This window comes from Pristis pectinata, chromosome 10 (genome assembly GCF_009764475.1).
Source record: "Pristis pectinata isolate sPriPec2 chromosome 10, sPriPec2.1.pri, whole genome shotgun sequence".
In the NCBI taxonomy this organism is placed as follows: domain Eukaryota; kingdom Metazoa; phylum Chordata; class Chondrichthyes; order Rhinopristiformes; family Pristidae; genus Pristis; species Pristis pectinata.
This window is the reverse complement of record NC_067414.1, coordinates 76548468-76573125: the sequence shown is the minus strand read 5'-3', so window position 1 is coordinate 76573125 and position 24658 is coordinate 76548468. Positions and strand designations below refer to the sequence as shown.

The window sequence follows — 24658 nt, the reverse complement described above, 5'->3', positions numbered from 1 at the left end:
ACCTCTTCCCACCCCGTCGCTTGCAAGGACACAAGTCCCTCTTCTCAGTTTCTGTCTCTGCTGCGCCTGCTCTCGTGATGAGGCTTTCCACTTCAGGACATCCAAGATGGCCTCCTTTTTCAGAAAAAAGGGCTACCCCCCACCCGACTGCTATTGATGGTGTGCTCACCTGCATCTCTTCTAGTTCTAGCCCTCGCCTACCACCCCCTGAGCCTATGCATCCAATATTTCTCCCCCACTTCCACTATCTCCAACGGGATCCCACCACCAGACACATCTTCCCCTTTTCCGCTGGGATTGCTCTATCCACTACTCCCTTGTCCGCTTGTCTCTCCCCACCAATCCCTTTCCAGGTAGTGTTACACTTGCTCCTACACCTCCTCCCTCACCAATTCAGGGCCCTAAACAGTCCTTCCAGGGGAAGCATCCTTCACATGTGAATCCATCGATTTATTGAATCTGGTGCTCCCGTTGCAGACTCCTCTACATCAGTGAGACCTGACGCAGATTGGGGGAAATCGCTTCGTCGACCACCTTCGCTCCATCCACCATATCAGCCAATATCTCCTGGTGGCCAGCCATTTTAATTCCACTTCCCATTCCCACATCGATATGTCTGTCCAGGACCTCCTCTACTGCCAAGTTGAGGCTAGATGCAGATTAGAGGAACAGCACTTCATATTCCACCTTGGTGGTTTCTAGCCTGACAGCATCAATATCGATTTCTCTAACTTCTGGTAACCACTCTCCTGTCTCTTCTGCCCCCTCCCCCAACCCCCCATCACTCCGTCTCTTTCCTCTCACTCACCCATCACTTGAATATTCCTCCCACCAGTTCCACTCCTTCCCTTTGTTCCATGGTCCACTGTCCTGTCCCATCAGATACCATCTTCTTCATCCCCTTGTCACCTCCACCTGTCACCTCCCAGCTCCCATTCCCACTCTCTCCCTCCCTCACCTGCCCATCACCTCCCTTACCTGGATCCACTGATCACTTGCCAGTTCTTGCTCCACCCCCCCACCCCCCGACCCCCACACATTTTTATACTGCTTATGTCCCCTCTTTCTTTCAGTCCGGATGAAGGGTCTCAACCCAAAACATCGACTGTCCATTTCTTTCCATAGATGCTGCCTGACGCGCTGAATTCCTCCAGCTTTTTGTGTGTTGAAGAATTCACTTCATTTGTTTTAAATGGGCAAGTCTATTTTTATTAATACAACGATCTCTAGTGCTATATTCATCCACAAGAGGAAACATTTTCTGCATATCCACGCCACCAATGATTTGTCAGAATGTAATATTTCAGTCGTCCCTCTCACTCACCTAACCTCCAGCAGTACAAGCCTAGCCTGTCCAACCTTTCCTCACAAGGCAACCTGCCTATTTCTGTTATTGGTCTAGTAAACCTTCCCAAACTGCTTCTAATGCATGAATATTCTTCTTTATGCCAGGAGACCAATATTATACACAGTACTCCTGATGTGCATCACCAATGCCCTTTATAACTGAAGTATAACCTCCCTACTTTTGTATTCACTTCCTTGAACAATAAACAAAAGCATTTCCTAATTACTTGCGGTATTTGCATACTATTCTGCCAAAAGTTGGACAATAAAAACCCAACTGGTTCACAAAGCTCTTACAAGGAAGGAAACTTGCTGCCTTCATCCTGCTTGGCCTTATGTAATCCAGACACACATGGAATTTTGCTCTCCAGACTCTCCTCTGAGACCTGTAAGCCACTTAGTGAGGGGCAACTCGGGTCAGGTAGCAAACGCCTACCTTTACAATGACACTTGGATCTCAGGTGGTGTCTTGGGGAAATCAGCACTGATATGAAGGCTAGATTTTCTCACTGAGGATCCTCCAGAAAGCTTCTGACCCTCTCATTCCCAACCTCGACATCCTCAGGCCAAAACAATCAGCAGGCAGCCTTCCTCTTGCCTTCTTGATTGTGGGCTTGCTTCTCCACTGCCACCCTCGTTAGTGTCCCCCACTTACATAATGCAAATAAGGCTCTATATTAAGATCAGCAGCAACCCCCATTTGCATTGATTCCTTTATCAGAATCGGAGTCATACAGCATGGAAACAGGCAAGTCTGCACTGGCCACCAAACATATATCTATTCACCCTAAACAATTTATTCTTCTCACATTCCCAGCAACTCCCTCTGGATTCTGCCACCTGCCTACACTAGGAACAATTTACAGTGATCAAATAACCTATCAACCTGCACATCTTTGAGATCTGGGAGAAAACCAGAACAACTGGAGGAAACCCACATAGTCACAAGGAGGACATGCAAACTCCACACAGACAGCACCGGAGATTGAGAATTGAACCTGGTCTGATGAAGCTGTGAGGCAGCAGCCCTACTAGCTGCACCACTGTGCTGGTCCACCTCTTCATTTTCACCCAATGTATTTACACGTCAGAAATTTCAGTACCATTTTAAACCAACATAATACACAAGATTTTAAGCCAACATAATAACCTCACTTACTTCCTGAGCTTTTCTCTAATTCGTGGATTCTTAATTTCATTTTTTAGGTCTTCAAATTCCTGAGCCGAGGTTAGATTGCAGTAGACTCTGTAATCATTGTAAGGAGGTATTCCATGGTCTCTACCTCTCTGAATGTTCATAGCAGCTAAATCCAGTGCCACTGCATGTGCCATGGAGAAAAGGCGCTCTGTTAGTTCTGTATTGACCAGCTCCGTGGGGACCCGCATCTTTCCTGGAACAGCAAACAACCCTCGCAGCAATGGGTCAATGCCACCCTCATTCACTATACGGAATGGAGAGAAAAACGCTTTGTGAAGAGGAAGGTGGCCCTGAGGAATGGGCTGAAATGTATCATCCAGTCGGTAGAGAATAGGGTTAATAAGTGTGTGCCCAAATCTAAAGGCTGCAGTAGCAAACACATTCACTATTCCTGCATTAACATTAGGATCGTACCCTTTGTAGTCCCCAAGCATTCTCATTCCAACGTCACCAAGAATCTTGGGTAGCCAATGACTATAGGTTATGTGCTGCATCTGGGCACCAACTATTTTACGAGCTTCATGGTAAATAGTTTCACCGTCCCAATGAGGATTCAATTTTAGGAGCTCAGTGGCAATTCGGTTGTGTTCTCTAAACCAGACTGTGTGCATGCTGGTTAAACCCATGTGTTCATTGGAACGATGATCTCCAGCCAGGAAGCAAGGAATGGGACTTTCATTTTCATCTCTCATACATTCAGTAGGTGGACCAGTAGCAAATGGTAAAAGTGGTTTCCCTAATCGATGTGCGATCCCTTGCTTCAATAGGCCTCGTTGGCTGGCCAAGTCCCGGATTTCTTCAGCTTCCTGATCTGAGCTCCCATATACATTGGATGCATCAATAAAAGAAGTCAACTGATTGATCTGTTCCCGTGGATACACAGACTCCATTAACAAAGATGTCATCCCACTTCCACAGACAGGGCTAGACCTCACAAAAAACATGCATCGAGCTCCATTACGCACTCTGGGGTCATTTTGAGGAATCAAGATGGGAAAGCACGGTGGATCATTTGTGCAGACAGAACTACAGTGCTGACCATCTGAAAACCTGGAAAGACTTAGTGCTGCAACAGTCAAATCAATATCATGATCAAGGAACTGACCCCACTGCATCAACATGTGTGTGTATTGGTCATCAGGTGTAATGGTCTCAGTGCCTACCAGAGAGGTTGAAATGAGGCGAGGTAGAGGGAGAGGAAACCCATTGTAAAAGCGGTCTCGATTAATTCCTCTTGGCAAATTAAACCCGTTTTCATAGACTGGCTTCAGAAGGCGCTCAAAAGCTGTAAGGGAAGCCCCCCACATGGGATGCTGGAGATTGTTGCACGTTCCATCGTGAGATCGGTACTTCTGATGAAAACAAATATCGGAACAGTTATTGATTCGACGGTGGGCTGTGCAGCCAGACAGATTCGCAATTAGGCTCAGGAACCTTGGAGACAAAAGGTCATTATAGCGAAAACCTACAAAAGAAAAAGTAAATCAAAATCACAATTTGTTTCCTCATTCATGTATACTGTATATCCCAATTTAAGTGAAAGGGAAATTGAATTTTTAGTGATTACCAAATTTAAAAAATCACATCAAGTTGCCCAAGTTGCAAGTACACTAGAATGCATCAAATTCAGTGTCCCCATCACTGCGTTCTTCAATGCCTCACATTTAAAGCCCTTCTTTTGACATTTGAACACTTCCCCACAGCTCTCATTTCTATCACTGATTTGATGAACACTTCACCATCCAAAGCAATCTTGATTCCTCTCTGACACCAGATTCTGTCACCTCCCCCATCATTTGCAGCCATGTTGTAAGCTACCTACATGAACACTCCCCAAAACCTCCACTTTTGGCTTGACATAACCTTTTAAATCTGTATCCCTGTTTAGAACTTGAATCTCTTAAAAATGACAAACTCTGTCATGGTTAAAATTTTAACTGAAGAAAAGTAGCTTTTTATTTTCTATACAAAACAACCCAAAATCTGTTCAGTACTTAAAAGATAACTTGACATTGGCACTTCTCTTCAAATGTGCTTAATAAGTTTAAGTGAAAGTGTTTGCATTTTAAGTGTAGCTCTATTTAATATTTTCTGCATCAATAATATGTTGTGTACTGTTGAAATAATTATTAGTTATTCATAAGCAATGAGATAGCCATTAACTTCTCATTTTAATATTTTGGTAGCCAACCAAATGGGAAGCTAAGAAAAATGGACCCATGTCATGCATTGTGCTAATTTCAGCAGCTTTTAGTGGCTCATTTTATTCAGCTTTGCATTTCTGGCTGCAATACCAAATTTCCCTCATTAACCCTAGCTTTCCAAATGCTTTCATTTTGAGTCTGCACAAGAATACTGTTCTAAGTAACTGAAAGAACTAGACAGCAAAGCATTCACTGGAGCTGAATCTATGGAACACAATGACCAACTCCGATCTATGCATTAAATCAATTAAGTGAACAGAACTCTGCATATTAAGTGAACAACCAGAAATATTCACTGTGCACAAAGGGCATGCATTATTCAAGCAACACAAAAATGCTTAATTGATGTACGTGTTAGTACCATTTTCAACCAAAGAGCAAAAACATTAAATAAATATTTGCAGGAAGGTTTATTTTAGAATCTGGCTGATGAACAATGGAGAGTGGGGAACAAAAACATACATAATCTAACAGAGCCAGGAGATGATGTGAAGACAGCACTCTGATACAGAGAAGTTCATGCCAAAGACAGCAAATGTATCCACACGTTGTGAGACTAAAAAGAATGAAGTGGGAAAAAAAATCTTACTATCAATAAAAGAAGGGAAATTGGAGGCGACTGGGAAATCATCTCATTGTAATACATTAGTACCATGTCTGGTTACATTACTCAATATTAAAATCTTTTGCTGTGCTTGTTGAGGCACAGATAGACTTGGAGAAAGAGGGATGGAGTGTATGCCCAAATAGGAAAGAAAACACACTAAAAGAGAGGGTGAACAAATAAATGTAGCTTGTGTCTTCTATTTAAAACCATATAATGTTTCAGAAATATTCCAAATCCTGTATCTAGAGGTCACAGGCAGAAAATATTTAAATTGTGTTTTGTTTTTGTGTGGTACACCTCAAAATCAGGTAAAGATTTGGTTAAAATGAACCATAAACCTCAACAGCACCCAGGGATTGTAATCAAACCCCACATCCTTGTGGGCAATTATGTCTAAATTTAAACTTAATATAACAAAGCAATTCCATCTTATTAAATTTATTTAGAATTCCTATCTAACTGCAAAATATGCTTTCTCTTAACGTCTTGCTCCTGCAGATTCTAGACCTTGCAGTATTCAAATAAAATCCCATTGCTGATCTCCCACGGTTTTTGAGCAACATTTGCCGATTGGCATTTTCTTATATGCTACCCTACAGTACTTTTGTTTTGCATCATATGATGATATTATCATTTGATATCCACTACCAAGGGGGGAAAAATGTGAATGGAGCTTGAGCTATGCCAGATTACCATGAAATTTCCAAATGAATACCAAGTAAAAAAATTTTACTCCGAAATTAACAGAGACATTGTAAGCGTTAGCACTGCAATGGAAAAGTGATCTAGGGAATGCGAGATGTACAAACACCAACAATGCAATTTTCATATCAATTTTGACACAAAACATGGTAGAATAAAAAACGTGGCGCTACTTGAAGTACATTAGTGAAAGTATCCCTTGAACAAACCACTGTTGTGGATGTTGGCCCTGTATCAAAGGTTACCCACTGAGTATTTTGATTTTACATCCTGCAGAAGAACAAAGATGACAATTCTCATTTATGTCACATGGCACGAATAGTGCATTGCTGGAAAAATACTGGCACCTCAGTGAACACTGATCCTAAGAGCAATCTTTGGATAATTACCTCTTTCAGCGTAGCTCCTTTACATGAAGTTTAGTGTGCATCTTTGATTCCAGAGTATATGATTTTCCCTTAAATATTCTCCAACCCTTCTCCTCACTTGTGTACTTGAGCCAAGATCATCAGACCATTCACTGACTCGACATTTTCAACCAAATCTGCCACAGCCCTTGGCAACAGAGGATGTCAGGTGATCAATGGGAAACAAGTTTTTCCTCAACTCACCCAAGGCATTAAGCCCTAACTAAGAATGCTCAAACTCATTGGTGACCAAGGATCTAATGCCATTTATCTAAATCTGAGGTTCATCTCTGGACAACGCAGTGCAGTTACCCACATTTATCGCTTACGTGCAATAGTAAACCCATTTTTATATCCATTGCTCCTGCTTATTTTACACCACTGATAATTTATTTGTGGTGACTGTCTAATTTAGACATTCTACGGTGCACAAAGTGCTGCCTCGGATTTGGTACTTCTGTCAATCTACATTTCCTCCATCTGTTCAGCAGCTCTAATTTTAAAAATAATTGCAAGATGTGTTGTCCCTGGCATGATTCTCTTTATATCTGCTATTTGCAACCTGTCAAAAAGACCATGTTGACAATCTTCTGTAATAAACATATGAAAAAGTTAATTACATTGGCCATGTTCAAAAGTACCAAAGAGGCACTAAACCAAATCTATTTCTTTTTAAAACCTCAAGGGAATGTTAGCAATAGCGCAAGTATAAAATTACATAACTTACAAAACTAAACACGTGTACTGACTGACAATTTACTTAAAAATGACACTTTTTAAAATCAAACTACATAAACTATGAATTTCCCCTATCAAAATGCCCCAAATCAAAGCCTAGAAGGCATTATTCAAATGATCCAATACAATTTTTACGAAGAACTACAACACTATGCACAAGCTTAAAAATGCAGCATTAAGTAAATCTTTCCACCCAGAGCTCCTGAAAACTAATGCATTCAAATTTCAAAAATCTCAAGACTGAATATATTGTGTTTCTACTTTTTGCAGTTGTGAAATATCATTAAACACTGAAAACCTCTTACACCAAAGATAGCAATAATACTTTGTGAATGGAGGGAAACAAAAAACAATGAAGGGAGAATATGAGAAAGGAGAAAGCAAGAGTAAATGGTTGGGGAGGGGCGAGGGGGAGGGGGGAGGGACGAGGGGGCTAGCTAGCTGGGGGGGGGGGGAGGGGGAGAGGGAGTGGGAGAGAATCCCATTTCCACAAATGGGGACAAAGTTGACTTTATAGAAGATTGCTGAATAATATAAATTTGTACAGGGAACAGAAACATTCCATGGTGAAACAGGAGTGTAATTAGTAAAAGAAAACGGCACCTTGTCAAAAGGAGGAGATATTACCACACATGTCCAAGAGCTTGGCCAAAGAGACAGGTTTGAAAGAATGCCTATAGGAGGAGAGAATTGAAAAGGCAGAAACACTAAAGATTAGAGGTTGTGTCAACTGAAGGCAGCTACTTGTGCCAATGTGATAAAACAAGAACAACTGTGATTCTAGAATATGGGAAATACAAAGTTGCCAACAAGATGCAGAATGGTTGGACTTTATATTATCTTTACACTGAAATGGGAACATTCACATTGCACACAAAGGTGAAAACTTAACTTTCTCATCCTTGGTACAATTTGAAATGTAGGAAATGAGACAACCACATAGTAATGTTCAACAAACAATGAATGAGTTAAACCATCAGTCTTATCTCAGAATCAGAATTCAACTTTTACTAACCTGTTCCGTTCAGATCAACCATCAGCCCGCGATTTACATGTTCCTGAATGAGCTGCAGTGTCCGTTCAAAAATTTCCCCCGCTCGTGCAAGATCAAAAACAATTGGCAGTCGTGGGTAGCGGAACAAGGCAAGCAGTTCGTTTGGAGTTTGAGGTCGGCTGTTAGGACAATGATTAGATTTTTAAAAATTGCATTAGTGCTCTCTTACAAAACAGTTAATTTTACATGATAATAAAACTGGGTAAAGAAAAATGTAATCCAGTTTACTATAGTAACTATAGTACTATATACTTAAAACAAAGAAGTCTTGAATATATCCTTGTTTACTCACACAACTGGCTCTAATACATTATAACTATTCTCACTCATCTGCTCTAGTTGTACTGCTAAGTGAACTTTAAAAGATGGATACATGTTAAAGAGGAAAACCTTTACGTTGTGTGTAACATAGCCTACATACACATACAATAGAGCAAAGTGCCAACCAAAGTGCACTTCATGAAACAGTGTCAAATTATAAGTCATGGCAGCATATTATATGACACTTTCCGGATATCAGAAGATGTAACTAACGTTAAAGAAGATTAATAGATGTTTCGCATCCACACATGCCTGAGCAAAGTATTTGATACAAGGGAAGCTCACATAACAAAATGTTAATACCACTGATACTATACCTGAACTATATCGTCCAACATGGTTAGAAAGATAAGAAAATAAAGGAGACACTGTTAAATAAGAAAACAAGATAAGTGTAAACACAGAAAATGACAAGTTTTTAAAAATTTCTGATGCACTTGCTAATCTATATATTTTACTCAATCCAGCAAAATATTGCAGTAATTGATATTTTTGAGAATTAAAACTGCCTCTGCAATCACATAACCCTAATCTCAATTTTAAAAAAATGTATGATGCTTTCAGTGGAATAATAAAAAGGAATAGGGCACACAGTACAGAAGAATAACACATGGAAAATTCTAACATACATTTCATCATGACTATTCTTTATTCTGTTCTTTGCCTTGCTCCCATCTGGTTCTCACAAAGTCATTTTTCCTTATGTTCTCCATTACTCTGGGCTTCCGCAGTGGAAGGAATGGACTAACTGAACAAGATGCAGAAGTCCCTGACTGACTGCATCATCTCATGCAAACCAAAGTTCCAGCTGTCTCATCTCAATACTGAACAGGCTTCTCTGACCCACAACCTTTGATGAGAAAGAAGTGTCACCCTTTTTACTTTAATATGAAAGTCTTGTATGAAAAGATGACAAGCAGTGGGACAGAGTGGAAACTGTAAATAAAACAAGACCACACGTTGATCCACAACACAGTCCTAATGCTCCTCAGCTGATCCAGAACAATTGTTACAATTCATTAGCAATGCAGACTTCAACCAGATTACCAATTCAACCACATTTTTTTTCCCAGAACACCATTAGTCTATTTATGCTACTCCAGGCCCTCAATCCCTTACCCATAAACAAGCTCCATTTAAAAAAAAAGTCAATTCCAAAAAAATTGCTTGACCCCTGCACTTGGAACACTCTTAATATCTTTCTCCTTTGCAATTCCAACACATTAAGTGCTTCTTTCAAAGGAAGTCTGTTAGCCAATAACTCTTTAGCACCACACAATCTCTAACTTCTATTCCAGGCATTTCTGCAAATAGTCTAGGAATTTGCTAATGTGCTTTTGGAATAAATAATAACTGCTGTGAATTTTTGGCATGATTTCCAATAACTTTTAGTTTGAGAACCAGTTGGGGGAGGGAGTGGTGGGAGAAAGAAAGGAAGTTGGTTCTGAAAATGCTGATGACTTGAAATATTGTTTTAATATTTTCTCCATACCAGTCAAAATGCATTATCCAAAATCTACAGGAAAAATGCATCATTCCAGACGTACACTCTACAAAACCGAAGAATATTTTCTGTAATATTTGAGAGAGTAAAATTTTATTTTACCTTCCAAATAAATTATTGCGGGTGGAGTTGATGGCACTGTCAACACTCTGAATAGCTTCCTTGATTGAGGACTCCACAAAAGTGTCGCCACTTCTAACAATGTCAGGGACTAGTGAGATAATAAGGTAGTTAATGGTGACTATAGCAGAGATTGCTTCAATGTTAATGGAAGTTTTCATACATTCACTGTAAAAACACCAGTGATCACTTCTTTTCCTTTCAACATACACAGTCTGTGTTCCTTATACTCAAGATGACAGTTTTTACAACTGAAAGTAACTTTTAACAATGGAGTAAAAATACTGCTTATATTTCATAATTTGTGGTGAATAATACAATTGAACATGAGCTAAATTCCGAGTAAGAATTCATAGCACTGATCTGCCACACTATTGTTGTGTGTGTGGGGGGGGGAGCGGGGTTGGTTGGTAAGTTTTAAGAGTTTAACGGAGCAGTTAAGTGAGGTGCTCAGCTGGGATCTTACCTCTACTGACAGAAAGAGGAAGCACTGAAAGTGAGTCAATTTGGAATACTCTACAAAGCTCCTTGCAAAAGGTGTTTAAGGAGCTTTATTGGTAGACTGGGAAAGGCCTTCAATCAATCCCTTCACATTTAGATAGGTGTTGTGGAAAAGTACAGAAAGAACAACCCAGCCCTTTGAATGCACTCCAGATTTTCTGAGTAACAATTCAGTTATTCCTATCCACCATTTTTATCCCTTATTCCTACATTTACTTTCTCATTCAAGTATTTATCCAATTCCTCTTTGAAGGTTAAATTAGTACCTACCAGCCTAGCAGTCAGAGCCTTCCAAATCCTTATCAGTGGTTGCAATGAAAATAAATTCCTTGTATTTCCTTTAATTGTTCTGGTCACTTTGCATCTATTAACTCAAGTTATTGATCATCCATCCATTCAGGGAGGTTGAATAACATTTATCAATGATGAATAAAATCTTTCCTGAACATTTGTTGTTAAACAACAGTGAAGAGTTCAAGGGTTTGTGGATGTTGGCTTAAATCTAATAAGAAAACATGTTGGAGCCTTCAGCTTCAACAGATGTGTAAAATGGATGACATCAGAAAAGAAATTATTCAATGGAAAGAAGTAGTAGTTTAATAGGAGACTGTTAGCTTCCAACTCATGAACACAATTTACTCCCTCTCAGTTATGGAGACAATGTCATATAATTTTTAGAATTATAGTAAAATAAGTTGGTAACTTATGATCAAAATTCAGGTTTTTGAAGTGAGGTGTTTATTCATTTAATACTAAGAAATACATAGCCAAATTGTAGCTGTTCTACTCAAAAAGTCTGCTTATTTCAAGGGAGTGATTGTAAACTCTAAGCATTACATGGTAAATGATTCCATTCAAGAGACAGGATGCATAAAATTAATTTAATGGCTTATTCTAAGCAAGGAAGGGATTCAAGTAATCATGTCCACATTCAGACCATTGTACTATTAAATTCCAAGCTTCAAAGGTAGAGTCTGGGAATCAACATTTTAGCTGATTTTTGGTCTGACTTTAGGGGTGACATGTCACCATTCTTGATTTCAGAAAATATGCACAGAACTCATTAACTGGTTTTCTGCAGTCCTTTCTTATAATTCTAGAACATTCATGATTGTGTAATACCTAGGACTTTCAGATTTTCTTTGTAGCTATAATTAACAATCCAATGTTAATGAATTCATATGTACATGTGCTCTTTCAATATATCCTTCAGAATCATTCAGGGCATTTTTAGTTCTTATTCATGCAGGAAATGGTAAAAGCTAATAAAGCCAAAAAGAGACCACACAATCACAGGAATGACATGTTATTTAGTGACCAGTGCCTTTAAAACCTAAAATACCACGACACAACAGATGGAGTACCCACCATGGGAATATTCCGCAATTCAGCCACAAAACACATTCAAAACAGTGCTCATTTCTTAAATTGACATTATAGTTCAAATTTATGCCCAGCAACTACAATAACCACAATCTAAAAATACTCCATAACCAATACATTACTCCAAATTTTTTCTTCCATCAAATAACAATCCTCAATATATCCATGTTGAATTTAAAAGTGTGACGCAAGAATATTTTGTCAAATCAATGGTGTACAAATCTTTTTTTTAAGTAAATTAGAAAGAAATTCAAAGTTTTATAAATACATCCATTCATTTTCTTGTGCCTAAAGAAAAGCTTAGAAATTAAGAGCCATCTTAAAAATTGACTAAGGCAATGAATTGAGTCAGTTTTGTGGGCAGGGTCAATTTCCAGCACAAACCAGTGCAAACCATCATGGAAGCTTGCCCAGCATGGGGCACAATTTTTTCTTCAAACTTCTCCATGTTTGTGCTGATTTGGCCATTTCTGAGTAAATTACAGTAGGAAAATCAGCATTGCAAAGCAGAAACTCTAACTCACTGAATTTTGCAACATTGTGCGTACAGTCAATTTGAATTAAAATGGAAATTACTGATAAAGTTAAAGCCGTAAGATAAAGAGGGCCTTAATAATATATATTAGTGATTAAAGATTAAAACAAGTCTGGTTTTATAGACTTACCAACCACAGTCAGCACCATGCTAGCGACAGAGTGATCAATGCTGTTCCTGGCAATACATTCATACTGCCCTCCGTCCGCTGATCCAACATCACGAATTGAAAGAAATCCCTCAGAGCCAATATGAAATTTTCCACTCTCTGTTATCTGAATTCCATCCTATATCGAGAATATTGTGTCACTAATGCAGAGTTACGTATCCTTTACAGGACCTGCAGTCTTTCAGGAGACATTCTGATATCCTTTGAAACTCCTCCTCAACCTATCTTTCAAAAGTATATTTCAGCTGCAACTTAAAGCAATTATAGACTTCCATTATGTACAAGCCATATCTTGCTAAATATATGCAATTATACTAATACCAATTTCAGTTTTATGGTTATAAAAGCAGACAAATGCAATAATTCCCAAGAACACTTTAGCTCACAATTTATACAAAACAAAACGAATTCACCTATTCCATCTCATTTTTAATTGCAAAATATGTCACATCTCTTACAACATTGAAGTTTAGACTGCCAACACATTTTGCAATTCTCTAAATTTAATTAGCTACATTAAACAAACCAATGGTTCCAGAACTCTCACATCCATACGTTAAAATTCATAAATTTGTTGCCCAAATTGAAAAGTATTCTCCCGATTTAGGGGCCAAATAAGGAAACACTAATCCCAAAAGCAAGCAGACATCAAGCACGGTGCTCAAATATTTTTCTGCAGCTTGTATTTGTGAGAAGGTACTCTAGATCTGAGGAAGGTATTCAAAATGATTACTTGAAATAAAAACCAAAAATGCTGAAAATAGGTCAGGCAGAAGGGAAACAGAGTGGATGTTTCAGGTCTGAGACTCTGAATTCTGATTCTACTTCCACAGATGCTGCCTGACTTGCTATATGTTTCTAGCATTTCCTGTTTTTGTTTTGGTTTACCAGCATCTGCAAGTTATTTTTTTGATTGTTTGAAATGTTTTTGATGTATACCATCCTTCAACCTTCGCTGCTGATAAAAAGATGTGCTGATGCATTCCTGCAAGGACAGCAAAGGCAGTCCATTGTCCTGGAACAAATGTGAACTTGCAATGCTCTTGAAATCTAGCTGTGTTACTGTCACAGTTAATGCTTGTGTGAGTGCACAGTTGACCAGACCAGAGAGAGCAAAAGAAGAGGTGTAAAAATCCAATTATCTGGTAAGCTTGGGACTTTGGTGGCACCAGTCAAGTAACCTGCTAGTTCTTCAGGACTACTGGATGTTATTCCTATTAATAATTACTCCAACAAAATTTTAGTGAATTTTTTTTTAAGACATCATTATACCCAGCAAGTTTAAAGGGACCATGGAACCAGGGCCATGGTGAGTTGAAAGACAGTCTGTACTACATCAATGCACTCTGTACTAACTCAACATGACTGCACTGTGTAATGAATTGACCTGTACAATCAGTATGCAAGACAAGTTTTTCACTGTACCTCGGTACAAGTGACAATAATAAACCAATACCAAAACATCACTGAGCCAGATGCTGAACCATCAGCATTTTGAAATAGTCAGATAGCAGATTATTGGAGTTTTACTCTATTATAGTATTAAACTTGCCATGGAACAATACTGATGAGTACACCTTAATAAGTTATCCTAATTAACTCCTCATGGTGCTCGGATGTGATGGCCCTGATGAACTCCTGCTCACCAGACTTGCACTCATACTACCTGCTGTGGGAATTCACTTCAGCTATCCTAGCAGCAGTCTACATCCCACTCCAGGCAGATGTGAAGCTTGCATTCAATGAACTATACACCGCAATCAATAGCCTTGAAACGGTGTACCTTGAGGCTTTGTTCATCAAAGCCGAGGACTTCAACCAGACCAACTTCAAGAATGTGCTACCAAAATACTACCAGCCCATCTCCTTTCCCAACAGGGGCCCAAACACCCTCAACCACTGTGACTCAACCAAAGACACCTACCAATCCATCCCCTGCCCACACTTTGGAAAATCAGACCATCAGGCCATGATCCTTCTCCTTGCTTACAAACAGAAATGCGAGGATCTGGTACAGAAAGTCATACAGTGCTGGTCTGAAAATTTACATGAGCTTCTACGCAACTGCTTCGTGTCAGTGGACTGGTCCATATTGAAGGACTCAGTGGCCAATCTAAATGAGTATGTCACTGCCGTCATATACTTCATCAGCAAGTGTGCAGAGGACTGTGTACCAGAGAAGTCAATCTGAGTGTTCCCAACCAGAAATCATGGATCAACAGAGAGATCCACTGTCCAGGTCTGAGGCATTCAAATTGCACAACCCTGAGCTATACAGAAAATCTAGGTACGACCTTTGTAAAGGTATCAGGGAAGCCAATAGACCAAACTAGAGTCCCAGACCAGCCGTCAGTTGTGGCAAGGCTTGCATGCCATAAGGGACTACAAAAGAAAAATTGGAATGTATCACTGGCAACAACACAACCCTTCCTGATGAGCTCAATGCACTCTATGCACATTTCAAACAGAAGGTCAATGAAATGACACTACCCACCCTGAGAGCCTCCAAAACACCTGTACCACGGTCACCGTCATAGACATCAGGCCAGCCTTCCCGAGAGTGAACCCGCAGAAAGCATCTGGCCTGGATGGAGTCCCCGGCCATGTCCTCAGATCCTATGTGGATCAGAATGTGGGAGTACTTGCAGACCTCTTTAACCTCTCCCTATTCCAATCTGTGGTTCCCAACTGTTTTAAGACCACTATCATCCCAGGACCAAAGAAAAACACGGTAATGTGCCTTCATGACTATCACCCAGTGGCTCTGGCATCCATCATCATGAAGTGTTTCAAGAGGCTGGTCATGGCACGCATCAGCTCCAGTCTCCCAGACAACCTTGACCCACTGCAATTTGCCTACTGTTGAAACAGGTCCACAATGTATGCCATCTCCCTGGCCCTACACTCATCTCTGGAACATCTGGGTAACAAAGACACCTACATTAGACTCCTATTTATTAACTACAGCTCTGCTTTCAATTCCATAATTCTAAAGAAACTCATCTCCAAACTCCTAGACCTAGGACTCAGTGTCACCCCCACCACTCGCAACTGGAGCATTGACTTACTGACCAACAGACCACAATCAGTAAGGATAGGCAGCAACACCTCCGACACGATTAACCTCAACAAGGCTGTGTCCTCAGCCACTTGCTTTACTCCCTATGTGGCCAGATTCTACTCTCATTCCATTTACAAATTTGCAGAGGGCCAGATCTTAAACAACAATGAGACAGAGTACATTGGTATTAGTATTAGTTTATTATTGTCACTTGGACCGAGGTACTGTGAAAAGCTTGTCTTACAAATCGATCGTACAGATCAATTCATTACACAGTGCAGTTACATTGAGTTAGTACAGAGTGCATTGATGTAGTACAGGTAAAAAACAATAACAGTATAGAGTAAAGTGTCACAGCTACAGAGAAAGTGCAGTGCAATAAGGTGCAAGGTCACAACAAGGTATATCGTGAGGTCATAGTCCATCTCATTGTATAAGGGAACCATTCAATAGTCTTATCACAGTGGGGCAGAAGCTGTCCTTAAGTCTGGTGGTACATGCCCTCAGGCTCCTATATCTTCTACCTGATGGAAGAGGAGAGAAGAGAGAATGTCCCGGGTGGGTGGGGTCTTTGATTATGCTGGCTGCTACACCAAGACAACGAGAGGTAAAGACAGAGTTCAAGGAGGGGAGGCTGGTGTCTGTGATGCACTGGGCTGTGTCCACAACTCTCTGCAGCTTCTTGCGGTCTTGGGCAGAGCAGTTGCCATACCAAGCCATGATACATCCAGACAGGATGCTTTCTATGGTGTATCGGTAAAAGTTGGTGAGAGTCAAAGGGGACAAACCAAATTTCTTTAGCCTCCTGAGGAAGTAGACGCGCTGGCGAGCTTTCTTGGCCGTGGTATCTACGTGATTTGACTAGGGCAGGTTGTTGGTGATATTCACTCCCAGGAACTTGAAGCTCTCAACCCTCTCGACTTCAGCACCATTGATGTAGACAGGTGCATGTACACCGCCCCCTTTCCTGAAGTCAATGACCAGCTCTTTTGTTTTGTTAACATTGAGGGAAAGGTTGTTGTCATGACACCATTCCACTAAGCTCTCTATCTCCTTCCTGTACTCCGACTCATCGCTGTTTGAGATACAGTCTACAACAGTGGTATCATCTGCAAACTTGTAGATGGAGTTAGAGCAGAATCTGGCCACACAGTCGTGAGTGTATAGAGAGTATAGTAGAGGGCTGAAGACACAGCCTTGTGGGGCACCAGTGTTGAGAATAATCATGTCGGAGGTATTGCTGCCTATCCTCACTGATTGCGGTCTGTTTGTTAGAAAGTCAAGGATCCAGTTACAGAGCGAGGTGTTGAGTCCTAGGTCTTGGAGCTTGGTGACAAGCTTGTTTGGAATTATTGTATTGAAGGCAGAGTTGTAGTCAATAAACAATAGTCTAATGTATGTGTCTTTACTGTCCAGATGCTCCAGAGATGAGTGTAAGGCCAGGGAGATGGCATCCACTGTAGATCTGTTTCGCCGATAGGTGAATTGTAATGGGTCCAGGTTGTCTGGGAGGCTGGAGTTGATGCGTGCCATGACCAACCTCTCAAAGCACTTCATAATCATGGATGTCAGAGCCACTGGTCGGTAGTCATTGAGGCATGTTACCTTGCTTTTCTTTGGTACCGGGATGATAGTGGTCTTCTTAAAACAGGAGGGAACCTGAGATTGAAGCAGGGAGAGGTTGAATATGTCCCCAAATACTTCTGCCAGCTGATCAACACACGCAGCCTGGGACACCATCTGGGCCAGGTGCTTTCCTCGTGTTCACTCTCCAGAAGACCGATCTTACATCCTCCACTGTGATCATAGGCTCAGCTGCATTGGTGGCTGTCAGGGTGGATGGTGACAATCCACTTCCCTTTTGTTCAAAACGCAGAGAATGCGTTATGTTCATCAGGAAGGGATGTACTGCTGTTAGCTATGCAGCCCAACTTCGTCTTGTAGCCCGTTATGGCATGTAAGCCCTAATGAAGAAGATAGAGAGCCTAGTGATATGGTGCAAGACAACAACCTCTTCCTCAATGTCAGTGAAACAAAAGAGCTGGTCATTCACTTCAGGAAGCATGTTGGAGTACACACCCTTGACTGTATCAGTGGTGCCGAGCTGGAGACGCTTGAGAGCTTCAAGTTCTGAGGTGTAAATATCACCAACAATTTGTCCTGGTCCAGCCACTGACACATTGCCAAGAAAGCACACCACACCTCTGCTTCCTCAGAAGGCTAAGGAAATGTGGTGTGTCCCCAGTGATGCTCACCAATTTTTATAGATGCACAAGAGAAAACATCCTATCTGGATGTATCACAGCTCAGCATGGCAGCTGCTCTGCCCAAGACCTCAAGAAATTGCAGAGTTGTGAACACAACCTAGTCTATTACGAAAACCAGCCTCCCCTCATCGACTCTGTCTGCACTTCCCACTGCCTCGGGAAAGCTGCCAACCTAACCAAAGACTCGCCCCACTCCGGTCATTCTTTCTTCTCCCATCGGGCAGAAGACACAAAAGCTTGAGAACACACACCAGCAGGCTCAAGGACAGCTTCTACCCTGCTGTTAAAGACTCTTGAACACACGTCTTACATTATATGAGAGAGATGAAGACTTGATCTCTCAATCTACCTCATCACTGCACTTTATTTGTCTACCTGCACTGCACTTTGTCTGTAACTGTAACACTATATTCTGCATTCTGTATTTTTCCCCCATTTTGTACTACCTAGATGTACTTATGTATGGAATGATCAGTCTGGATGGTTCTTCCATGCAAACAAAAAGCTTTTTGCTCAGTACATGTGACAATAGTAAATCAACTAGCAATACCAGATAGCAACCAGAAGCAAAGAACTGAAGCTTGCTTCATTGAAATCACAATACTTAGATTGCATAGTGAGGTATGACGGAGAGAACTCTGAGATTACAGTAATGGAAAAACCATCAAAAAGTACAGTTAAAACCAATGACTAAAACTTTTTACACCAGTGCTGCTTTGGGGATAAGTATTGTCTTGTGTTGCTCAAAGCCAGATGCTTGCACTGGAAGGATGTTTATGAATGGATTTGATATTGACCTCTGCCACTGCCACCAGTGAGAGTCAATCAACCAGTCAATGATTTGAGCAGGCGCCGATTGCTGGAGGCCTGGAATGGGAAAACTTATTCCTCGGTAATGTATTACCATAATAGAAAGACCCCACCCACCCAGGTCATTCTCCCTTCTCTCCTCTTCCATCAGGTAGAAGATACCAGAGCCTGAGAGCACGTACCACCAGACTTAAGGACAGCTTCTACCCCACTGTGATAGGACTATTGAACGGTTCCCTTATACAATAAGATGGACTCTGACCTCACGATCTACCTTGTTATGACCTTGCACCTTATTGTACTGCACCTTCTCTGTAGCTGTGATATTTTACTCTGTACTGTTACTGTTTTTACCTGTACTACATCAATGCAGTCTTTACTAACTCAATGTAACTGCACTGTGTAATGAATTGACCTGTACGATCAGTATACAAGACAAGTTTTTCACTGTACCTCAGTACAAGTGGCAATAATAAACCAATATCAATAGATGCAGCAAGAACCAGAAGTCCACTAAGTGAGCACCAAGTAGTGGAAGTAAGAGGTTTTGAATAGGAGGAATGAAAAACACATTTAAACTTTCAGTAAGAATTTCATGTCACCAAAGGAGAGAAGAAAGAAAATAACTAAGGTTAAAAAATGTTATGGAAGAGGAAAACTTCCGTCTTATGCATACTGGTAAAATAAACCAAAGAGCACAAAACATTAAAAAAAATTGGTGATTTATTAAACTTTCAAACTGGCTAGGTGGATTGCAATGACCTGTACATTCTTCTGCAGGAACCAGAGTAGCCCATTCAATCACTCAGTTAATGTGGGAATCAAATAAAAACTGCAGATCCTGGAAATCTAAAATTAAAACTCAGAAAATATTGGAAATACTGAATAGGTTAGGCTGCATCTGTGGGAAGAGAAACATAGTTGGTGTTCCAGGTTGAAGTCCCTTTATCAGAATGATCTTCAGAATGACCCTGAAGTGAAATTTGTATTATTACTCCATTTACCTGCCATTTCCTCACACCTTTTAATACCTTCCTGAACAAAAATAATCAAGTTTTAATTTTTCTCCATTTGATTTAAATACTGAGTCACCCTGAAACATAAACCCCATTTCTTTCTCCACAAATACTGCCTGATATGCTGTGTAATTACAACATTTTTTGTTTTATTTCATCTTTTGAAGCAATCTTCTCCTCCCATAAACTGTGCTGATCAACCTGGTGTCATCAGCAAACTTATCATAGAATCACAGAACATACAAAACAGAAGTGGGTCCTTTTGGCCCACCGTCCATGCCGACTGTATTGCCCATCTACGCTAATCCCATTTGCCTGCTTCCCTCTATACCTTTCCTATCCAAGTAGCTGTCCAAATACCCATGAAACATTGCCACAGTTTCTGCCTCCATTACCTCCTCTGGCAGTTTATTCAGATATTCACCACCCTGTGTGTGTGGAAAAACTTACCCCTCAGATCTCCTTTAAATTTCTTCCTTCTCACCTTAAACCTGAGTTCTCTAGTTCTAGACTCCCCTGCCATGGTATGAAGGCTTCAATGTGCGGGACTGAAAAAGGCCACAGAGGGTTGTAGACTCAGATGGCTGCATCATGGGCACAGCCCTCCCCGCCATCGAGGACATCTTCAAGAGGCGGTGCCTCAAGAAGGCAGCATCCATCATTAAGGACCCACACCAACCGGGACATGACCTCTTTGCGTTATTTCCATCAGGGAGGAGGTATAGGAGCCTGAAGACCCACACTCAACATTTTAGGAACAGCTTCTTCTCCTCCACCATCAGATTTCTGAACAGTCCATGAACACTACCTCGTTACTCCTCTTTTGCACTATTTATTTTTGTAACCTATAGTAATTTTTATGTCTTGCACTGTACTGCTGTTGTGAAACAACAAATTTCATAACATATGTCAGTGATAATAAACCTGATTCTGATTCTTATATAAAAAGAAAACTCTTATTTGAGTCATTGATAAATATAGCAAGCAGCTGAAATCCCAGTATAGATTTGTAGGGGACAAACTAACCCATGTGCTGCCAATTAGTGCTGTGCAGGAAAGCCTCAGCACTTCCAGGGACGTAGGCGGGTGTTTTCATCGAGTGCATAATGTGCAATGAGTTGTGCAGATTCAGAAGCCTAGTCCACAACTTTCTGCACAGTTATGTCCATGGGGTACAAAGTTCTGAATGGAAACACGAATGTTGCAGATAGGTCTCCAATCACTGATGGAAATCATAGAGCACAAAATTGTTGAGGCAGATTTATCTTTGACCAGTGGTTAATGGAACAGATAATACACCAGTTATCTGTGGGTATCTGTGATAGTGCAGAGAAAAGCACGACTTATCTTTGAGATGGAAGACATCAGGGGCATCCGGATGACTCCAAACCTTGTTACTTCACCAGGCTACCTGACAGTAACTCAGGCAGGGAATTGGCCCTTTAGCATATCTTAAAGCATGCACTAGGTTGTTTGTATATTCATGACCCATGCCACTTTCAATATACCCATTTGTCCCAAAATATCATGTCAGCAACATGATTGATGTCACTACTACATGCCCAGCTGTTTCTATGCTCAGTGCATCAACAAAAGGATAAGATGATAGCTTTTCAAAGCTGCTAAACACACTTTTGGCAATTAATTTTCTGATTACGGTGAGATGGCAATGCAACAGAATTTCTAGCCCAACATCTCCGATCCTGCACGCTTTCATTTTTTTCTGACAATCATTAGCATGGAAACGTTTCAATTGTCTTCTGGAATCCTAAAAATATCTACAGACCTTTTGTTTTATTTACTACATTACTCTTTCAAAAAATTCAACGAGTTGGTTAGATGTGACCTACTCATTATGCTCTCAAAAGATTCAATCATTTTAGACATGTTGAACTGAACCCATCACTGTTCAGCTCATTTGTCTAAGTGTTCAGTCATTCTTGTCCTTCATGTAACATACATTACTACTTAATTAATCTTTCTATAATTTCCCATTGTATCCATCTGAGAGTTTGGAGATTGACAGATTGCTAATGCAAGGTGACAATTCCTCAACTGAGGCAGTTTGGAAGATGATTGAAGTGCCTACAACCCACTTATCTCCTTTTAAAGCTTGGGGTGGAAATCATCACGACATTGGAAGTCTGACGGTCTGGACTCTCAATTTCTCCTTTCGCATTTGGCAAAGGACTCATCAGGTCCCCTGCCTGATTTAATCTCGATTTTCATCTGACACCTGGCACATCACCTTTCCCTTCTCCTGAGAAGACTAGCATACAGTAATAACTTACTGTGGCTGCCGTTTGCTTATTTTCAACCACAGGTGCACCTGTATCTGGTAAGAGACTAAATTGCCCAAACCATCCTTCTCCTAAACTGGCAAAAACATCACCATTTTAGCCTTGATAAACCTTGGATGTTATTTGTTTTTTATTTTGGAATTACTGTAGCGGTCTGTACTCATGGGACTCAAACCGCCATTGGCGGACACGCAGGAGCACGTCGTAGACTAACTGTGGGTCGGGCCTTCCGGCAGGAATCTTATGTCACGTCCGCCGGAGGAGCTCTCGGGTACTTCTGCGCACGCGCGCGTTTTGCTTGTTGCAGTAAAGGGTGCTCTGGTTCAGCCTCCACGTCTCTGAGTTTTCCTTTCAGCAATGTGTCGCGTTTGGCTACATTTGGTGACCCCGACGCTTCCAGATGGCATCTGGAACCCTCGACATGAATTCCAACAACTCGCACAATGCAGTCTCGCTCAAGCTCCCGACTTTCTGAGCCGCTTAGCCCCATGTTTGGTTCGAGCAGGCTGAGGCCCAGTTCAGTATCAGAGGCATTACAGCCGATGCCACGCTGTACTACTACATGGTCAGCGTGCTCGACCAGGACACGATGGGCTGGATCATCGACTTCCTGCACCAGCCACCAACGGACGACAGGTACGCTAAGATCAAGGTGCTCCTCATCCGCACTTTCGGACTCTCCCGCCGCGAATGAGCCTCGCGGCTTCTGCACATGGATGGCCTGGGCGACCGCAAGCCATCCGAGTTGATGGACGACAAGCTGGCACTCATGGATGGCCGTAAGCCCTGCCTTTTATTCGAGCAGTTGTTCCTTGAGCAAATGCCGGAGGACATTCGTCTCCTCCTCGCGGGTGAAGATTTCAGCGACCTGCGCAGCCTCGGGGCCAGGGTGGACATTTTGTGGCAGAGTAAGCAGTGCGGAGCGGCTTCCATCTGCCTAACCACGACCACGCAGCCTAAGGCCAAGACCCCACAACCGAAGCCACTGAGACCCACGGGGGACAAGGATGAGGGTTCGGATCAATGGTGTTTTTACCATCAGAGATGGGGGTCAAACGCGTGCCGCTGCTGTCCACCGTGAGCCTTTCTGGGAAATGCTGGGGCCAGCCGTTGCTAGTGGCTTCGACGGCTGGCCATCGCGACAGCCTCCTGTTCCTTTGGGACCAACACTCTGGGCGACATTTCCTGGTGGACACCGGGGCCAAAATCAGAGTCCTTCCCCCTTCGAACATGGACACCCGTAACGTGGCCCCAGGCCCTGACCTCACAGCTGCGAACGGCACCACCATCTGGACGTATGGCTCGTGTACCATCCCGCTGCGTTTTGGCCCCAGCTGTTTCACCTGGACCTTCACGGTAGCAGCAGTGTCACGGCTTTTACTAGGGGTGGATTTCCTACGGGCCAACCGTCTTCTGGTCGACCTGAAGGGCCGGCGTTTGGTCCATGCCGAGACGTTCCAAACCTTCCAGCTCGGAGAAGCCCAGTTCCCGGCCCTCCACCTAGACTCCATCATACCCTCGGGTGACGAGTTCGCCAGGGTGCTGGCGGATTTCCCCTCCATCATCACCTCACAGTTCTCCACTACCGGTCCCAAGCACGGCGTGCAGCACCACATCCCCACACAAGGACCACCACTGCACGCCCGAGCCCGTAGGCTCCCACCCGACAAGCTCCACCTCGCCAAGGAGGAGTTCCGGAAGATGGAGGAGATGGGGATCATCCGCCACTCGGCCAGTCCTTGGGCATCTCCGCTGCACATGGTGCCCAAGTCCGCAGGAGGTTGGAGGCCCTGCAGGGACTACAGGAGACTCGACGTCACAACCGCCGACCGATACCTGGTGCCCCACATCCAGGATTTCACGGCGAACCTCCACGGGGCAACCATCTTTTCTAAAATCGATCTGGTCCGGGGTTACCATCAGATCCCCTTGCACCCCGACAATGTGCCCAAGACAGGCTTCATCACCCCCTTCAGGTTGCTCGAATTCCTAAGGATGCCTTTCGGCCTCAAGAACGCCGCCCAGACTTTCCAGAGGCTTATGGACTCGGTGGGGCGAGGCTTGGATTTCGTCCTCATCTACCTGGACCATATCCTGGTGGCCAGCAAGTCACGCAAAGACCACGTGGCACATTTGCGCCAACTCTGTCAGCACTTGAGTGACCATGGACTGGCAATCAACCTGGCAAAGTGCCAGTTCGGGCTGATGGAGGTCGACTTCTTGGGCCACAGGGTCAACCAGCACGGACCCGCCCCTCTACCGGACAAGGTCCACGCCCTCTGCCAGTTTCCCAAACCCAGCACAGTCAAGGGCCTGCAAGTGTTTGTGGGGATGGTAAATTTCTACCATCGTTTCGTGCCAGTGGTGGCGCGTATCATGATACCCTTGTTCGGTCTGATGGCTGGCAAGGCCAA

The 24658-nt window shown here is 42.2% G+C and overlaps 1 protein-coding gene across 4 annotated transcripts in view; it reads right to left on the bottom strand.

The window, feature by feature from the left end:
* The window catches only part of LOC127574825 (peroxidasin homolog), a 203929-nt gene that overhangs the window by 25566 nt on the left and 153705 nt on the right, over positions 1-24658 (bottom strand). For all 4 annotated transcript variants that reach the window (XM_052024225.1, XM_052024224.1, XM_052024226.1 and 1 more), the window contains 4 exons: positions 12752-12908; positions 10185-10293; positions 8219-8376; positions 2507-4010 (listed from right to left, as the gene is read on the bottom strand). In XM_052024225.1, the coding sequence (XP_051880185.1) occupies positions 2507-4010; positions 8219-8376; positions 10185-10293; positions 12752-12908 (1928 nt within the window). The remainder of the gene's footprint in view (positions 1-2506; positions 4011-8218; positions 8377-10184; positions 10294-12751; positions 12909-24658) is intronic.